The sequence below is a fragment of the Thamnophis sirtalis genome, unplaced genomic scaffold (assembly GCF_051295495.1).
Source record: "Thamnophis sirtalis isolate CommonGarterSnake01/CBP01778 unplaced genomic scaffold, rThaSir2_p1.2 scaffold_5, whole genome shotgun sequence".
NCBI lineage: Eukaryota > Metazoa > Chordata > Lepidosauria > Squamata > Natricidae > Thamnophis > Thamnophis sirtalis.
In genome coordinates, this window is record NW_028261385.1 from 58,362,267 (window position 1) to 58,382,505 (window position 20,239).

General features: G+C 38.0%; 1 protein-coding gene across 1 annotated transcript in view; it reads right to left on the reverse strand.

The window, feature by feature from the left end:
* FBN2 (fibrillin 2) overlaps positions 1 to 20,239 on the reverse strand; it is a 123,978-nt gene that overhangs the window by 83,007 nt on the left and 20,732 nt on the right. Inside the window, exons 7-11 of the mRNA XM_087715879.1 lie at positions 16,327 to 16,452; positions 7,954 to 8,079; positions 4,315 to 4,467; positions 3,096 to 3,302; positions 1,354 to 1,491 (exon numbers count right to left, since the gene is read on the reverse strand). Coding sequence (XP_087572005.1) covers positions 1,354 to 1,491; positions 3,096 to 3,302; positions 4,315 to 4,467; positions 7,954 to 8,079; positions 16,327 to 16,452 — 750 coding nt within the window. The remainder of the gene's footprint in view (positions 1 to 1,353; positions 1,492 to 3,095; positions 3,303 to 4,314; positions 4,468 to 7,953; positions 8,080 to 16,326; positions 16,453 to 20,239) is intronic.

Genomic DNA, 20,239 nt, shown 5'->3' on the forward strand with positions numbered 1-20,239 from the left:
GTAATTATTAACATTATTACATTCCAATTTTTGTTTTTACTCTAGCTTGTTATACAGATTTAGATATACTGAATTTCGTTAATATAATGTTATTAACAAACAAAGCAAAATACAGTATCACAGAAGTCAAGTACAATAACATTAAAGTATTCCCTAGTAATAGGTCATTATTCTGTAGGGAAACTATTGCTCAAGTAATTGTGAGCTGCACTGTGCTTGCTGATACTTCCACTTGACTTTAAAAAATTAAGCTGCTTCATTATTTTTTTTAAAGTAAATGAAGCAACTAGCATTCTGCAGAGCAAACTGCAGTTATTAGAGAATCCAGCACGTTTTTTCCCCAAGAGTATTTTTGCCAAGAAGCACTATGGAACAAAAAATAATGGCTCCTTAGATATTCTTTGAAAATAAAGATTACATGTGACTAGCCCAATGCTTTGTTTGGCAGTGTACCACTTCTAAATTTCTAAAGTATGCTTAGAAAAAATAGTATGTGTGCTAAGTCCAAAAAGAGGCACACTATATATGTATAGTACTTTATCTCTGAATTGGACAGAAATAATATTTTCTTTCTATTCAGATCAATGAATACAGAATAAGATCAAACCTTCCTTGTCTTTTAAGTAAAAAAAAACCTATCCAGAAAAAAAAATGTATGAAATCACATTGTGTTTTGACATCTTTGTAATTTCCCAGCCATACTACTCAAACTACCTTAAGATTGTTCAGTGTTTTCTAAACACTTTCCTCCCAAGTACTCTCTTTAATATTTTAACTTACATGGGAATTTATTATACAGTATTTGTTTTGTCCATAAAAGCAAGTTATTTCACAACCAATGCTTCTATGGAATTTTATAAATGAATTCATAAACATATAGTTAGAAATTTGGAGCTGTAACTGAAATATGTATTAGGAGTTGCTTCTTAGCATATTCTAATAATTCAGTATATATTTCCTATATGAACTTGTTCAAGAATTTGATTATCTTAGATATTGCAAATGCTTTCCTGTCATTTTTCTCTAAAATGTCTCGAGAAGCAAAGGGCTAGTGGAGATCTTTATATTCTTAATTATTTTTACCTAGCAAGTATGTTACTAATTTATATATATTTTGTACAGAAACAGAAAACATTTCCTTTGCTGGATACGTCTTTTGAAGGTTTTATGTTGGTGAGATAAGTACAAATAAAAATTATGTTGTTATCAATTATCTAAAACATATCTATCTACATTTCAGATAGATCAGAGCTTGCAAAAATGCACGAGAATCAGAAACATGACATTTCTAAAAGTCTGATTTTTAAAGAAGGATATAATAAGAAAAAAGGTGAAATTGGAAGTTGCACTCACCAGTACAGTCTCCATTGGCATCCTGCTTATATCCCATATTGCATTCACACCGGTAACTGGAAATTGTTGGGATGCAACGCCCATTTAAACATAAATTTGGATGATGTTTACAGATATCTATTGTCTGATTGAGTATTGCTATAAAAAGACATAAAGTAAGTTTGGATTATTACCTCTAAAGTTTTTATTTTTTAAAAACAGTACTGTTTTTAAACATTAAATAAAAAATATTGTGTTATTAGGTGAACTCAACATTCTCTGAAGTCAACTGCATTTGTGGAATATCTCTTAGAATGGAATGTAGGACGATGCTGGAAACATTTCAAATTACACTTGACCAGACAACAAGGGTTTCAAACAGCTCAGCCAAGGTAAGGGCTTGTTACTTATTTCCGGAGTTCTTTTTGATGGATATAGGAATTTCTTGTGAAAGAAAGTGGTATTCTCACAATCCTATAGAGAATTCCATTTCAAAGGAGGCTTCATGTTACGGAGGTTCCCTTTTCTTTAAAAATTGAGATTTCCAAAGGATTTCAAGAAAAGCACATGCTTGCAAAAGTCTTCCTCTGAGCTTTACATCTGTTGGGTGCCTCTCTCAGAAGTTGCAAAAAAAGAAAGATGAGTTGAATGCTGCTGGGTCCTGAAACTGGCTTGAGTTCCAGGACCCTGCAAAGCCTTAGGTGGCTGAGTGGCTGATTAGGAAACAAGACCAAGGCCTGGAAGCTTCAACAGCTTTGCACACATTGGTAACCTCTGCAACTGACTTGAGGCTCCCTGAATGACTAGCTTGGGAGCAGGGAAAAAGTCTGCAGATTATCCAATGGGCCGGGATTGGTGAGGGAGATCTATGGGTACAGCTCTGCAACATACTGCAGTGAGTCATAAGGGTGAATGACAACAGGGGCACTGCAGTGGGTATAACTTTGAAACCAGGTCATAAGTAGGTTGGGAGCAACTATCCTAACTTTGGTCACCAAGTGACTAGTTGCACATATGTATTTTCCTATTGGTTTTTGCTGGTTTCTTCTTAATTTAAGCAGAACTGCAGATTTCTCTCGCATAATGTTGAGATTCATCATTTTTCATTCCTTACATAACTTGGTTGAACCTCAATGAAGAAATCTAGAGTTTTGGAAATGGAAATCAGATTCCACTGGACTGATGAAAGCAGCATCACAATATTGCAATGTAAGTGCTATCTGTGTTTTCCCAGAAGCCCAAAAGAGGTACAGCTTATATTGGGTTACTTCTTTCATTAATCTAAAGAAAGCAGCTAGAGAGTGTGGATGTCACTGCCAGGTTCCCTATCAGGAAGAAAATGGAAATAGAGCCCATAATGCATGAAATATGGAAAGACCAAGTGCAGATCAATTAATGTTTTTTAAATCAAAAATTACTTAGAATATATAACGAATTTGAAATTTTACGTAAGATTAAATTAGCATTGATTGTGAGCATAGACTTAAAATGTAAGATGATTTTTTTTAAAAAAAAATGAGGACACATAATACTTCACATACTGAATGACTCATAAGTGCAATAGGAGTATCCTGGGAATGTAAAGCAACTTGAGAAGCAATAGGAAGAACTGAAAAAAATCAAGTTTATATTGTTAGCCATATTTTACTGATAAAGTAGATATTAAAAACCCTATTAGTTTTAAGCATGAAGCAGAAAAGAAGGTATTAAAAAGTTTACTATAAGAGCTTTCAGTTTTATAATTATGCAATGAAGCGACTTACTCAGTCCTGTAATGATGGGGCCATTTCCTGTGGGACCTTGACCACCAGTCCCTATTCCCGTTCCATGCACACCTGGGGAAAACCCATTTCCACCAGGAATAGGGATGAATCCTGTTCCTCCTGGGCCAAAGCCATTTCCTCCTGTGCCACCAGGCCTGGAACCTCCTATAACAGGAATGCCATCTATGCAAAGCCCACGATATTCATCTACAAAAATTAAAAACATTTATAATCACATTTTTCCAAAAAATGCAAATCATAAGATCACATATTTTTCAAAACATGCATACAGACATCAATTGTTGAAAAACAGCATTTTACTATAAGATTTGCTATTCTTTACATACAAAAATGAGTAACTATTGAGTAGATCTAGTATAACGTTTTATTATAGTATCTAGTATACATTTTATTTAGTTATCAATTTAGTTTAATTCACTATATGATAAATATTGATAACTGTGAACATTTAGATAAAATTTAAGACACCTCCAATATAATTACACTCTAAGTCAACATTTCTCAGGAAATTATGTAGGCTTTTAATACGGAAAAGATTATTCTAATCAAAGTAAATAAAATAACTAAAGGAACAATAAAAGCTAGTGCAAATCTACATAATAGATGCAGATAATAGAGGCAACATTAAAATGAAGTATAATTCTGAATTATTTCCCACGTCAATATTCTCCATCAGCCACTACAAATGTTGTCCTACTCAGCAAGTCAATGAGCTACTAACTAAAGATGTATTTCAATTAGCTTAAAGGGAAAAAAGGAGTTCTATATAGAACAACTCTTACATATACAATGCAATATAGGAAAATATAATTTTGTATGCAGACAAATAGCTCATTTAACTAAATTTTCTTGCTACTTTTTATTTCAAAAACATCCTATTGGCTGATGCTTTCTGTATGTAAGTTCACCCTTCGAAGATCCAACAGAATGAAGATATAAAAAATTGTTATCAGTTTAATTTAACAATGAAATGAAATGAAAGTTGCTTCATTAAATCCAAATGATAAATAATTCCCTCAAACAAATTTTGTTTTAAAGAATTATTTCAAATAACTATAGGAAAAACTGGCTCAATCAATAATAAATCAGAAGCAGTGGGGCTTAATTTGATAAATACTTTAAAGTAAGCCTTTTCATTGTTTCAGGGTTGATATTAAAATGAGTTTTTCTAGTAAATTTAACACGCTAAGATATTTACCAGAGCCTCTAGCTGGACAAATTTCTGGAATGGATCCAAGAGCCCAACACCGTCCAGACTCACAACAGCACTGCATCTTGATAAACCTGCCTGGAAGCTCTTGTGCACAGCGACCATTCAGCAGACTGGAGAAACAAGTACCTGCTCTTTGATCTGGATATTAATTTAAAAAAATTATTAATGGAGCACTTAGTAAAAATATTTTCTTAACTATTATAAATATAATCAGTGAAACAGGCAACACTACCATCTGCAATTTATGACTGCTGTTATTGTGAATATAGCTATAAGAACATTTGGGAAGGCCATAGACAAAAAAAGACAAAAGTATGCAAATAAATTTATATCTACACCACAAATCAGTCAAGTGACTCCGTACTTAAGCACTACTTCAAACTTTTCCTTTTTCACTGCAATTCGCAGTGGGGGAGAAGAAATGATTTGCTTTTTTAGTTATAGCATTTAGTGGTGTATAGTCACCCATTTCTAACAAAGTGACTCTGAATGATATAGAAAAGTTTTCTATAAATACAAATCCTCCCCTTTTCCTCAAAAACCCCAATACAGTACTTTAAAAACTAACTAGAACCGTAAAATATATCCATCTCCCAAAACAAGCAAATTTGGGCAGTGTACAATAAAGTTAAAAAATAATCCTTCACAAATAATAATAATTATTATTAAAAACATTAAAAACTAATGGTGACTAATTGAAATGATGACTAGATTAAAATATGCTGCAAATTAACTACTTTTATTTCGTACATCTTTTATTGACTTACATTATCAGGTTTGTCATGTGGCTATTTTCAGGAATCTTGTGGCTGGAAATTAACGTGGGGTTGTGAATTTGCTACTTTGTATTTGTATCTAGATCACTTGGATGGATCAGCAAGCATCTGTAACAGAAGGTCTGTGGCACCCTTCTGTACATAGAAATTTCCTTGTGATAAATAATTTAATTGTGCCTTCTAGACTCTCAAGGAAAGCATGATAAATGTGACCAGAAAGTGTATCTTTATTGTTTAGAAGAATTGACAACCATATACAGTAAGATAGATGGCAGTTTCTGAGGAACAGTACCATAGAATAGTGCCTCAGAATTTACTCTCAGAATTTCTGTGCCCTCTTGAAGAACTACCCCCCTGTAAGAAGAAAAGCTTTGGATTTCTTCTCTTGGCCTCCACACTGTCTTTATGATGGATACTTGTTTACATTCACTAATTTTTCCTTTTAGTGCAGAAAATCTCACCAAGTTATACTGAAGCCTTTGAGCTACTAACTTGATACCTAGCATATCCACTGCTGAGTTGGTTTCTGATATAGGATAAAGAGTACAAAATGATATCTTACAAAAAAAAGTGTAGAAAAAAGGCAAAAGTGTGTAAGACCATAACATTTTCACTTCCCAAAATAATTGAGAACACAATATTGCATACCATCTGATACAATGTTCTCTGAACAAGATCTTCAGAATGAAGTAACTTCAACTGCAGAATTGGGCAAAGATTTGAAAGTTACTCAAGAGACCAGGGACATGCAGTCAGGGGAGACAGGGGAGGCAGGGCCTCACCACTGTCATCATGAAAAGAAAAAAAATAAAAGGAAAAAGCTGAGGTAGTTGCTGCCAGAGTCACAGTGGATGACTCTGCTTAGTGCTGAACTGTTTAAAAAAGCCTCTTAAAAAAGTGCCATCTACAGGAGGAGGCAAGAGAACCAATTGCCTCATTTAGTCTATCTTTATGATCACTTGAGCAGATTTAAGCAAGGGTTAGAAGGCGAAAAATTCCTTATGTAGATGAGGCACGTGGTTCTCTTGCCTCCTCCTGTAGAGGGCACTTTTTAAAGAGGCTTTTTAAAAACAGTTAAGCAGAGTCATTCATTTGGGACTCTGGCAGCTAGCCCAGCCTTACTTCAGCAGCTCTTGCCTTTTTCTTTTTACCTTTTTTACATTTTCATCATGGCAGACAAAAGGAGAGTTGAAATCCTCTGTGAAACAGCTGGAAAAGGTATGTGGGTTGGAGGGAGGGGGGAGGAATTCAAAATTATTGTAATTTGTAAGTATTTTTTATTGTAAGTAATTTCTGTGTGTGTGTGTGTGTTTGTTTTTTCACTTCACTCAAACAAACTCTCTCTCAATTTGAGAGAGTGTTTGTTTGAGAAGAGAGGGAAGGGGGAGAGCAGGGATGGCAGCTTGTTTGAGAAGAGAGGGGTAGCCCGCCAGCAGAGGCGGGTCTTTTACCCACCTCTGCTGGCGGGCTGGTGCTTTCTTTCTTTTGCCAGGCCCCTCGCACCCACAACCAGCCCGCTGGAGCTCGCCATGCAGCTGGAGGAATGGGCTGGCTGGGCTGACTGGCTGGGGAGGGGGCATCATGGCCGCTCAGGTGGCCTCCGCTGCCGCCGCCACCAGCAGCTTGGGTGTCCCGGCTCTGTCCGAGCTGAAGAAAGCAGAGGATTGTTCATCGGAGGAGGCGGGGGGCGAGGCAGTGGAGCTTAGCAGTGGCGAGAAACAGTCGGGTTCGGGGCTTCACCAGGGCTTTTGAGTCGCTAGGTATGGGGTGGGTGAGGGTGGGGGGTGGGGAAGGCTATTGGTGGTATCTTGTTTACTTTAAACCACTGCAGGTGAAAACTGATCCATCTGGGCGTGCGTATCATATGAGTGTTAAGGTTTACGAGGCATCCCAGGTTTAAAAACAGCTGTCTTGACTGGCTTCCTTGATGGTGCAAAAAGAGCCTTTTGTCTTTGACTTTCTTTGTGGAACCACCGAAACTCCTCTTTGAAAGGACAATCTGCAGGCGGGCGGGTGAGATTTCCTGCACTTTGGCAGCATCATCTCCTCACAGGGTTTCTTCCAATGTCCCAAGTGTATGGATTTTCATGCCTATAAGAGGTGGCTTCTCACCTACATATTCACACTGAAGGCTTGAAATGGGCGTTTTTGCAAACGGCTTGAAAATGTGGAGGAGGATATTCCTGCCTCTCACCCTGTTCTGAAGGTCAGCACAGACTGAAAACAGGATAAGAGACAAAATCCCCCCTCCTCATTTTCAAGCAGTTTGCAAAAACATTCCGATCCTTCACATTATCCAGGATTGCAGGATTGAAGGCATGGAATGGGGCGTTTTTGCAAACTACTTGAAAATGGGGAGGGGGGATTTTGTCTCTTATCCTGTTTTCAGACTGTGCTGACCTTCAGAACAGGGGGAGAGGAAGAAATATCCCCCTCCACATTTTCAAGCCGTTCGCAAAAATGCCCCATTTCGAGCCTTCAACATATTCCAGGATTGCAGCATTGAAGGATTGGAATGGGGCATTTTTGCGAACGGCTTGAAAATGTGGAGAGGAGATTTTACTTTACATTGTGACATCACCAAGGCCAGTCCTTTTCAATCTCCCTCCCGGTGCCCGCTTTCAAGAAAGAGGCTTTTGGCCGTTCCGGCACTTTGTCCGACTCCGACATGTCAGAGTCGGACAAAGCGCCGGAGCGGCCAAAAGCCTCTTTCTTTCTTTTTGCCTCACCAGCCATAAACCTCACCACACGTCATTGCCAGAGACTAATAACAAATGAAATGAAAAGAAAAAAGAAAAATCCGTAGAAAGGACAATAAAAATTGGTACTTTGCGGTATGGTAACTTACCAAGGCAATGAGAGCCATCTGTGGATGTCACAAAGCCACGTGGACATAGACAAATGTAACTTCCAACAGTATTGGAACATTCACCAGCATCACAGATTCCTGGGATGAGGCTGCATTCATTAATATCTACAGATTTAAACAAATGAGGAATGACTGTCCACAAAATATAATTATTTTAAATATATTTATGTTATTAAATATTATATCCATGAGTGCACTATATTGGGCTCTATATGCAAGCTGGAATTCTGATTATTTGATATATATCTACAAATATTGAATTCTGCACTTTTATATCTGATTTACAGAATTAATATTAGCTCAATAAAGTATAGGAAATCTTATGCAATTTGTGATCTGCAACTGTAACAAAATATCATTATAGTATAGAAACCGTATATAGGATAAAGCTAAACTGGGGGGCGGGAGCGATAAGACACTTCTTTAACATAAATGGATATTAAATCTCATCAACAAAAGATCATCTTATCTATGTAAAAATCCTGCACTGATACAAAGTATCTATTTGTGACAGAAGACAGGCATGTATATAACTTAACATGTTGAGGTAGAGTTCAGGAGGGATACTTTTTTACTTAACAGCATTTTTGAACCCCCACATAATACTAAATGTACTTAAGAACTTTAAACTTTAAAACAATAGATTAAAAAAACAAATATAAATTGTTATCTGTAATAAAAATACAATAAAAAGAATACATTAAATAACAAACATCTATATATTAAAATTAATAAGAAAAAGTTCTTTAAAATAGTGTTCATATATTTAACATCATTTAATAAAAGATGAAACTCATTATAAAATGAATTATGCAAAGGATGTGAAACTAGAAAAGAACCTTGCCCCATATTCCCATAAACCTAGCCTCCTTAATGGCAGAATATATAGAAGAATGAGCAACACATATCTTATTCAAGGCAGATTCATATGGAAGATTGTTTCTATAGTTAATTTTATAGTCCATTAATGCATGAAAATAAAAGTTGAATTATAAATATGTAGAAAGTATGTTTAAAGAAACTTCAGACAAACTTGTTTTACTAGACGCAGTTTTTAAATTTTGCACTTCTCTCTTTCAAAGGTTGCTGTGTTCACTTAAAATGTGTGATGTAGAAGTAATAAATCCATTAGCTACACTGGAAGTGGCCCCTAGCAGATGCTATGATTTTTTAAATCATCTCTACAGTACCTCCAAAGTAAATGTATATGTAACTATTTACAAGGATAAAGAATACAGAAACTTTTTAACTGGAGAAAACATTAATCATTGTTCTAAGTCCTAACAAGGCCAGGGATGTAAGAACCGATATTTAAGGACTAGGCATCAAAAACAGGAGTAGACACAGCTATAAAACTGATGGCCAATTCCCAGCTATGGAATAAGGTAATAAAAAGCCAGCCTGCCAGGAAAAACAGTTTTCCTCCAAGGAGAAAATAAAGGAATAAAGTAAGAATGCATCTATTTGCTAAAATACTTTCATTGAATATCTAATAAGTATCTAATAAATAATTCCACCAATATACAAGAATAATTTTGCAGACACATACAAATGAATAAATGTTCTTTTCTGTTAATAGTAGAATTGATATTATTATTAATAAAGCACTTAAAACTGTATGATCGCATATTCGGAAGCTTCTAAAAAGTCTATTCTTATAGTTCTATGCATTAATAAAACCAGAAAAGGAGCCACCCAACATTCTGAATTTGGTTGCTCTTAGAAATGTCTACTAACAATTCATAAGAAAATTCCAAAAGTTTGGAAGCCATTACTGGCAAAGGTCTATGGAGATTCTCAGTCATTCAGGTCTTGGTTGTCACCAGAATTATTGGTGAAGATTAGATTGAACTACAAATCAAGGATTACCCTTCCATCATTATAATCAATATTTTTAGATTAACTGAAATTAATGGATACTTTGTGGTGGACTGCTGTTCCTCACTGTTCAACAATTATTGAATTCCTTAATCTAGAAAGAGGAGTATTTCTCTTTAACATTTTTTGGCATTAGCAACAAGAAATCAAATGCAGTGATCCAGAAAAATGTCTCTTCCACATTTCATCTCAAAACAAATCAGGATAACTCAAAAGTCGCTGTGAGCGAATAGGTGGCTATAAGGGAGAGGAAGAGAGGGAGGAACCCTTTCTTTCTCTCTTCTTTCCCTTTTTTATTTCTTTTGTATGGGATATGTATGTGATATGTATGTAATTGAGTGAATGATCCCACTTTTTATTGCCTATTATTGTTGTATTTCTGTGTTTTTAATCATTACGTGGGGACTGCCTGGGTGAGTGAATGAGTATGTTCGATTCGGAGGACCTGTCGAGGAATGCGGGGGTCATTGGGGTGGTCGGGGGAACTATCGACATGGGAGTGGGCCGGAGCATCACGGTCGTAACAGGGAGGGGCAGATATGGCGGGGACTTTAGGGCTGGCCATTACCGGGGAAGGAGGGCTCGCTACGTTACAGAGATCCCTCCTTCCGGCCCTATGAGTCCCACTCCAAGGCCAGATGGCACGAGTAATCAGGACCCTGGTCTCAGGCTGTTGTCACTAAATGCCAGGTCTCTAGTTCATAAGGCTCCTCTCGTCCGGGACTTAATTTTAGACGAGAGGGCAGACCTGGCATGTATTACTGAAACCTGGCTTGGCCCGGATGGAGGAGTCCCCCTCATAGAGATGTGCCCAGAAGGTTTTCAGGTGCTCCATCAGCCGAGAACTCAGAGAAGGGGTGGGGGTGTGGCTATTGTTATCCGAGAGTCTCTAGTACCTCGTAGGATCCCTGCTCCGGAGCTTGTCGGGTGTGAGTCCCTGCTGGTGAAGTTGGACCTCAAGGGTCAAGTGGGTTTGCTGTTAACGTACCTGCCTCCCAACAGCGTTGCAGCAGCCCTCCCCTCGCTCCTCGAGTTGGTAGCCGAGCTGACAGTTGAGTTCCCCAGGCTTATGGTTCTGGGGGATTTCAATCTGCCTTCGCTCGGTGAACACTCTGATGGAGCGCAGGAGTTCATGGCTTCCATGACAGCCATGGGCTTGACCCAAGTAATTCGGGGCCCAACCCACTCAGCGGGTCACATGTTCGACCTCGTATTTCTCTTGTAGCAGTGGACTTGTGATCTTGGTCTGAGGGGTAGTGAGATCATACCCCTGTCATGGTCAGACCACTGCCTACTGAGGCTTGACTTTCGGAGACCAAACTCCCACTGTAGGGAGGAGGAACCAACCAGGTGGTTCTGCCCCAGGCGACTTATGGACCCTCTGAGGTTCCAGACGGAGCTTGGGGTTATTCCTGATACCCTCGCCCGCAGTTCGGTGGAGACTCTGGTTGCTGCTTGGAACTAGGCAGCGATGGAGTCTCTTAACCGGATTGCACCTCTACGGCCTCTCCGAGGCAGTGGATCCAGGAGGCCCCCTTGGTTTACTGAGGAACTCCTGGAGAGGAAGCGCCGGAAGAGACGCCTAGAGCACTTATGGAGATCCAATAAATCCGAATCGAACCGAGCACTTTTAACATCTTGCATCAGAGAATACATCAGGGCAATCAGGACGTCGAAAAGAACTTATATTGCCACTCTGATTGCTTCCGCTGAGTCGTGCCCAGCCGCCCTGTTCAGGATAACCCGCTCCCTCCTAAATAGGAGGGATATGGGGAATCCTTTGCAGGGTAGGGCTGAGGATTAGGTCCAGTTTCTAGCGGACAAAGTTGCTCGGTTTCGGTCGGACTTGACTCCAATTCTGCAGATCCAGCCGAGGCACTAAGGGATAATCTGGTAGGCCATCGCTGGGTTGAGTTTCAAGCTGTTGCCCCTGAGGACGTGGACAAGGCCATGAGAGCTGTGAGTACCTCCACATGTGTACTGGACCCGTGCCCCTCCTGACTGGTCGTTAACAGCAGGGAGGTGACACGGGACTGGATCCAGGTGGTTGTTGCCGCCTCCCTTCGGGAGGGGGTCTTTCCCCCCGCTCTTAAGGCGGCAGTGGTGAGACCCCTCCTGAAGAAACCATCTTTGGATCCAGCCGTTCTTAACAACTATCGTCCAGTCTCCAACCTCCCCTTTGTGGGGAAGGTTGTTGAGAAGGTAGTGGCCTTTCAGCTCCAGCGGTCCTTGGAGGAAGCTAGTTATCTTGACCCATTCCAGTCTGGCTTCAGGCCTGGCTACAGCACAGAAACCGCTTTGGTCACATTGACCGATGACCTCTGGAGAGCCAGGGATGGAGGCCACGCCTCCATCCTGGTTCTCCTTGACCTCTCAGCGGCTTTCGATACCATCGACCATGGTATCCTTCTGCGACGACTGCGAGAGGTGGGGGTGGGAGGCACTGTTTTACGGTGGTTCTCCTCTTACCTCTCGGACAGGTCGCAGTCGGTGGTAGTCGGAGGGCAGAGATCGACCCCTAGGCCCCAACATATGGGGTGCCGCAGGGTTCGGTCCTGTCCCCCCTACTTTTTAACATCTACATGAAACCGCTGGGCGAGATCATTTGGCGGCACGGGATAAAATACCACCAGTATGCGGACGATACTCAGCTGTATCTGTCCGCCCCGTGCCAACTCAATGAAGCAGTGGACGTGATGAACCAGGGCCTTGAAGCTGTTAGGGACTGGATGAGGGTTAACAAGCTTGTGCTCAACCCAGATAAGACCGAGTGGCTGTTGTGTTTCCCTCCCACTAATTCGGCAAGTATTCCATCTCTCAGGCTGGGGGGCCAAATACTACACCCCTCAGACAGGGTCCACAACTTGGGAATCCTCCTGGATCCACAGCTGACTTTTGAACACCATTTGTCAGCTGTGACCAGGGGGGCATTTGCCCAGGTTCGCCTGGTGCGCCAGTTGCGCCCCTACCTGAACCGGGAGGCTCTCACAACAGTCACTCGTGCCCTTGTGACCTCTAGGCTGGAGTACTGCAATGTGCTCTACATGGGGCTGCCCTTGAAGAGTATTCGGCGACTTCAGCTAGTCCAGAATGCGGCCGCGTGAGCGGTTGTGGGTGCACCTCGTTTCACCCACATAACACCTATCCTCTGCGAGCTGCACTGGCTACTTGTCGATCTCCGGGTACGCTTCAAGGTGCTACTTGTCACCTACAAAGCCCTTCATGGTAGTGGATCTGGGTACTTGAGAGACCGCCTACTGTCAATTACCTCCACTCGACCAATTAGATCCCATAGATTAGGCCTCCTCCGAGTTCCATCTGCCGGTCAATGTCGACTGGCAACCATGTGGAGGAGAGCCTTCTCGGTGGCAGCTCTGATCCTATGGAACGATCTCCCAGTGGAGATTCGTACCCTCACCACCCTCCAGACCTTCCGCACAGCCCTCAAAATCTGGCTATCCCGTCAGGCCTGGGGTTAAAGATCGTAATCCACCCGAATTGTATGAATGTTGTGCTTTTAATGATGTACTGTCTTATGTGTTAATCTGTTTGTTTTCCCCTCCTTTCGAATTGTAAGCCGCCCTGAGTCCCCCCAGGGAAAAGGGCGGCATATAAATAAACTACTCCAACCCTGCATACAGTTCCCAAGTCAAACAGCTCCCATGTATCGTCTCTGACCTGTGTCACACCCCACACATATTCCCTGACCCATGTAGTAATTTTGCATCGCTCCACATACCCTCCCTGACAGCACTACCCCACAAACACTTGCCCCAAGCTAAGAGACAAGTGAGGTGGCAAGCAGCTCCAGAGCTTCATAGTTCTTATACCATGGGAAGTTTTAGCAAGCACCAGCAAGCATTGATTCATCCAGCTGTTTTATCTCCCAAACTCAGTGTGTACCAGCAAGCAAACCAAATGCCAGCAAACATTCATTCACTCAGCTGTGTTCTCTCCCAATTCCCCACATCAACCTTTTTCGCCCAGGGCTTTGCTGCCTTTGCTGCCTTCTATTCAGACCTAGTTTCTCCAGAAAATGCTTCCTACACATGCTTAAATCTGCATAGTCTTCGAACTCCTCACCCCATTTTCAAAGTGGCTAAAACTACTATGCAGTCTTTGGAAATTTTCCAAAGACAGTGCAGCTTATGGACATTCCAGTTTGACATGGTGAAGACAGTAAGAGGTCTTCATATAAATAACAACGTATTTTTTATAGAACTGAAAGAGTCTATATGTGAGGTTCCTCTCCAGTCTGAGGAGGCAGAGAAACCGCCAGACAGTGACTATTGCAAGTTTGTAGGCTTTACAGTTCTGTAGATTTCATGATTTCTGCGTGAGTGTTTTCGCGTATATATATATATATATATATATATATATATATATATATATATATATATATATATATATATATATATATATATATATATATATATATATATATATATATATATATAAACGCGAAAACACTCACGCAGAAATCATGAAATCTACAGAACTGTAAAGCCTACAAACTTGCAATTTGGCACATATGTTCCTCTTGTCTTCCAGATGCTTGGTAACAAAGGATTTTTCGAAATGACCATCAGAGCATTAGTATTTTATATATTATTATTAACACTCTCTGATGCTAAGGAATTAGACGTTCTACTCCCCCTCCCAATGTGAAAACTTGGACATGGGCATGGCCAGCGCGTGACTCATCTGGCCTGCTGGCTGGAAGTTTGGAGAGGAGCCTGAGGGAGAGAAGGTGATAAGATAGGTGGAGATTCTGTGAGCAAACCTGAGGGAGAGAAATGGATAGGAGAGATCGATGGTAACTACTCATTAATTTTCAAGCTGTAAGTGCAAATTTATCAAGCCCATTCACATAGTTTCGTAGCAGAGCACAGGTATTCAGCTAGTATTATATATATATATATATTTAAATTGAAACCATGAAGCAAACTATGAATGCTTTTTGTATGTGATGTTTTTATACCTATTTTTAAAGCTAACAAAACTTTTCATTATTATTAGAAGTAGGATACATTAAAATCAATTGAAGTTATATCTGAATAATACTGAAAAGATAAATTTCACATTCAGATCACATAATAGATTGAAGATCTGATGTCACTTGAAATTTAATAATAAATTGCTTAGAGGCAATGTATGAAGTGTTATGTAGTCACTGCTTACTGAAATATTTGTATAAAACTGTTTAAATATATAATATACATCAAGCCTTTCATGTCTCTGTAAGTATGTGTATGTGTGTACATATATATTTGTGTATACACATGTATGTGTTCATCTATTTAATTAATGACAATAAGAAATTACGTAAATAATTTACGTCATTTAATTAATGACAATAAGAAATTACGTAAATTACGTGAGCCAAGGTGGCGCAGTGGTTAAATGCAGCACTGCAGGCTACTGCTAGATCAGCAGGTCAGCGGCTCAAATCTCACCGGCTCAGGGTTGACTCAGCCTTCCATCCTTCCGAGGTGGGTAAAATGAGGACCCAGATTGTTGGGGGCAATATGCTGACTCTCTGTAAACCGCTTAGAGAGGCCTGAAAGGCCTATGAAGCGGTATATAAGTCTACTGCTATTGCTATTGCTATTGCTATTGCTATAAAATGTACATGGAATGTAAGGTAAGAGACTATTAGCAATCCTTTAAGGTTCTATAATTTTCCTGCAATACTACTATATAACTAGTAACTAAATAAAAAGCTTTCAGTAATAAAAATAAAAACTAATATACAATTGCATGCAATTACAGAAGTACAATAGACTTTGTACTTCTAGGTAAACTAACTTTACATTTAGTAAATGTTGTGCTTTTTAAAGGAATTTTAGCTAGCAATCTTTTGAAAATGTAATAGCAATACTTATTCAGATTATTGATAGGAAAAAATATTTTAAGCATGCTAAAACATAACTGAAACTGTAGGCCTCCCATTTAAGAAACCTGGATCATTAATGTCAAAGTCATATTTTAAACCTGGCATGTTGCCTAGGTGTGGCCTATAAAACTTTTGCCCCTTTGCAATGTTTGAACTGGCTTTGTGCACGTATCAGGAAAGGAAGGGAGTAGACAGGATACTTGCGAGTGAGATCAGTTACATTAAGGAAAAAATAAATATTCATCTATTGACTGAATAATTCTCACTCTTCTCTCACTCTCTGAAAATGGGAGTTCCATTTAAAAATTATTTTTTAACCTCAGCCTCCAATTATGTCAATGTTATATTTTCAAATTTGTATTTTTAAGCAAATGCCATTTTTGTCTAAAGAACATAATATGCATTTAAAAGATTTTAAAAGTTCCTTATTATTTTTATTTAACATTAGAAATCCCACAATTGCTATTTGGGGTCATTCCAAATGACATGAAAATTGTAGGGTTTCCATTATCTATGCTTTCAAAAGGCAATATAGGTACCAACTACTGTATATTATTTTTTTAAGTCATTTTACTTACCTTCACACTTTTGAGTTATTTCATTCTGTTTATGACCAGCAGGGCATTTGCATTCATATGATCCGACTGTATTGATGCAAGTTCCCCCCTGACAGATTCCAGGGATAGCCTGACATTCATCTATATCTGTAAATTAAGTAAGATAAACTCTGAAAATTTATCTTCCATTGTTCTTCAAAATAAGTTTTATTTGACTGCAAGACATTCTAGATAGAGGATTTTTCTACTGGTAACAACTAGAATATAGAACTCATACAGAATTTTCTTCAAAGGTCAATGGAAAATGTCTCCCTTTTTATGATCTTGTAATCTCAGTCTGGGCAACTGGATGGATCTAAACAGTTATAGGCCAGATGCCTTTCCTGACATCATGCAGTTTGCAGCAGATATTTTTTCTTTGTGCCCTAAAAGAGAAATACCTGCTGCTACCTAGGATTGAACTCTCAATCTTCCAAGTAGAAGGCGAGTATCTTCACCATTAGGCCACTATGCTGCCCAGATTCTAAGAGCTGGGGTGGTGCAGTGATTAGAATGCAGCAATGCAGGCGACTTCTGCTGATCACCGGTTGCCAACCATTTGGCAATTCGGGTCTCACCGGCTCAAGGTTGACTCAGCATTCCAACCTGAGAACCCAGATTGTTGGGAGTAATATGCTGACTCTGTAAAACCACTTAGAGGGGGCTGTAAAGCACTGTGAAGCAATATATGTCTAATTGCTATTGCTATTACTATTCCTATAAATCTTAGAAAAAAATTACCCTTGCAAGCTTTTTTATTTAGTTTTAGAAAATGCTATTTGTTTTAAATTTCTGTGCACATATATCCTGAATAGTACATTTAGATGGATCCAATTCACTTTCCCTCAATTACTATACTTTAATATTAAAGTAAACAAACTTATGTAAAATAATAATATAGAAATATTTTCAAAGATCCAACAATCTGAAAGAATGTACCCTGTGGAAAAAAAGGGTTTGGAACATGTAGCATAGCAATGAATATTAAGCTTTAGTTTTTAGTATAATTGCAGGATGTGTTTATGTTTTACTGAATTTACTTAAAACACTTCAGTTTCTATAATGTATCATTTAGATTAAACTGAGACAAAGCCATGTTCATATCCTGTTTTCTTAAGGCTTACCATTTTAATACATTTCCATTTTAGTGCACAGTCTAGGCTGTTTAATATGTTTCACAGTAGATTAATAAAATTTATATTTATATAAATAGAGAATTTTACACATAGAAATGGTCTACAACGGAATTATCTGAAAAAGCTCAATAGCTCTTCAATTAGTGAGTTAATTGTTGCCAACAGTAATGATTTGATAAACATTATCTTTACCATAAAATATGTGGAAATATTCCTACTAAGGTCTTCAGAAATGTGAGCAATATTGGTAATTTAATAATTAACAATCATCGAGCCTCTATGAACAGCACAATTTTACTCTATCGTGCCTGAAAAATGAGTGCAGTTGCATATATTGTGCATCTTGTCAAAGTTGATATAATAGTACAGTGTGCTAGTATCAATACCATTTGGACCATTATTTTCTTGGATTGCTTTCAGTTGTTCTATGTATCAACAAACTGGAAACAAGATAAAATCATGAGCAAATTTCTATGATTCCAAACTTGCATACTTGTTTATCATTCAAAAACTAGCAATTTACATATATCAATAAACACCAAACAGTAAATGCACGAACAGAATTTTCCTGTCACCTTCAAACTGAATGTTTTAATTGGATGGAAAATCATTGAAATACATTCTATTTCAGGTGAAGCAATCAATGGTGAAACAGGATTAAACAACAAAATGCTAACAGGTGATGTTTGTGTATTTAAAATACTATAAAATACAATCCAGCCCAACTTAATACTAACTGAAGCATAGTATTTGTAACCATTTCAATATTCCCAATAACCTTTTCATTTCTTAAATCATGTTCTGCTTTGGACTGATGCTTCAATGGGCACTTAATACATTTAGTTACTGAGTATAAGTACATTCTTTATCTGCCACTGTTATTGTTCAATTTAGCCAAGGCTGTCAGGAAAGCACTAGCTAGTACTAACAATTTACAGATGTTTTTAAGCAACAAAGTAATGTGGAAACAGAAATATATGAATTATCTAGTGACAATTACTTTACAAAGAAGTCTCTGTCTGACTCCCTCACAAGAAGCTGTTTCACAGTTGAATGAAATGAAGTAATTAACTAATTAAAAGGAATTATTGTACTTAAGGTCTTGAAGCAGAGATGAGCAATGATTAGCAGAGTAAAATATACAAGGATCCCTTGTACTCATAGGAAACAAAAATATGCTAAGTTTCCCTTTCTCCTTAAAAATATTTTTGCATTGAACAAATGTTGAGTCAGTCTATAATGAAATTATAAAAAAAAAATTTCTAAATGAGGAAAGGCAAGTGACTTGCATTATGTTAAGACTGATCTACTGAAAAGAGATCAAGATTTTTTTAAAAAAAATAGTTTTCCTATATTATGACCTGAAGTTAGAAAATATCTTACTAGACAAGGAAATAACCTAGGGCTGAAGTATATATGCAGATATATCAGATAGACTTACACAATAATATATTCACAATAGCTGTGAATCATTACCAGAAAATATAAATGAAAAATCACATTTATTTCCCTTTGTATAGTTATCTCTTTCTATAATTCCTTTTACTAAAGCTATTCTGATTTTTTCTCCACTAGCTGAACTCCTTGGCAACACCACTGTAACAACTTTTATTTAATGTAAGACAGATATCAAATTATTGTCCTATGACAATTAGCCTATCTTTGAAGGCTAATGATTGTTCACTGCCAAATACAAACATGTAAATGGTTGGCAAGTGTGTGAAGCTTCATTTGCACATGCATGGGATTAGGTTGCACGCACAAAATCTTTGCCCTGATCTCTGCTGCTGGTCTGTGGAGCCAGAAAGGTTGGGGACCGCTATGTTAGCTTGTTTATAGGGATCTGTTCTTAGAAACAGAACCATAAAATCTTCAGTACCTATATTTGTCTGTTCTGTATTTCTTTCAAATGTAGGTTAGTTTGATTAGGTCTTTCACCTACAGCTAGAAGCTTTTTCTGAGCTTCTTTGGGTAGTTTGATTAGGTCTTTCAGTTATAGCTAGAAGCTTTATTATCATGCTTCATAATACAGTATCATATTTAGAATAATTCTATGCAATTTGAATTCTTAATTAAAATCCTTAATTAAAATGTGAATTGTTTCCTCTCTTTTATAGTTTTTAGGGATTGTATTCTTTGCTCCTGAGTTGGTTTTATTTATTTATTTATTTATTTATTTATTTATTTATTTATTTATTTATTTATTTATTTATCTATCTATCTATCTATCTATCTATCTATCTATTTATTTATCTATTTATTTATTTATTTATTATTTATCCTGATGTACATTCTTAAATCTCATTTCATAAAATCTGTAATAGCCCATATTGCTGAAATAATGCCATTTCTTTTCAGTTATATCAAACTTGACAGATTTAAGACTTGTGTACTTCAACTCCCAGAATTCCTCCTCTTACTCTTCATCTTGATGGTGTTTGGACGTGTGGAGGGAGGGAGCTGGAACTGGTTCTAAACGGCACTGTAGATTTGTGGAACCTTTTCTATAGAAGAGGTTCAAACTGACAGGAACCCACCCCTACCATTTGTTCTGACATGTTCATGTAGATATAAAGATGTTTACATCTCTCTTTCACAATTTGTTGAACATGGTCAATAATCATTAACCTTGTAATACTATTATGATAATATTTTAAAATGAAAGAATGCTGTATTCAGAATGCAAAAGAAACCACAAATAATTGGGCTTTTTTCTTATTATGAGCTTCATGTTTGTTAAATTGTACAGTAGTAACAAT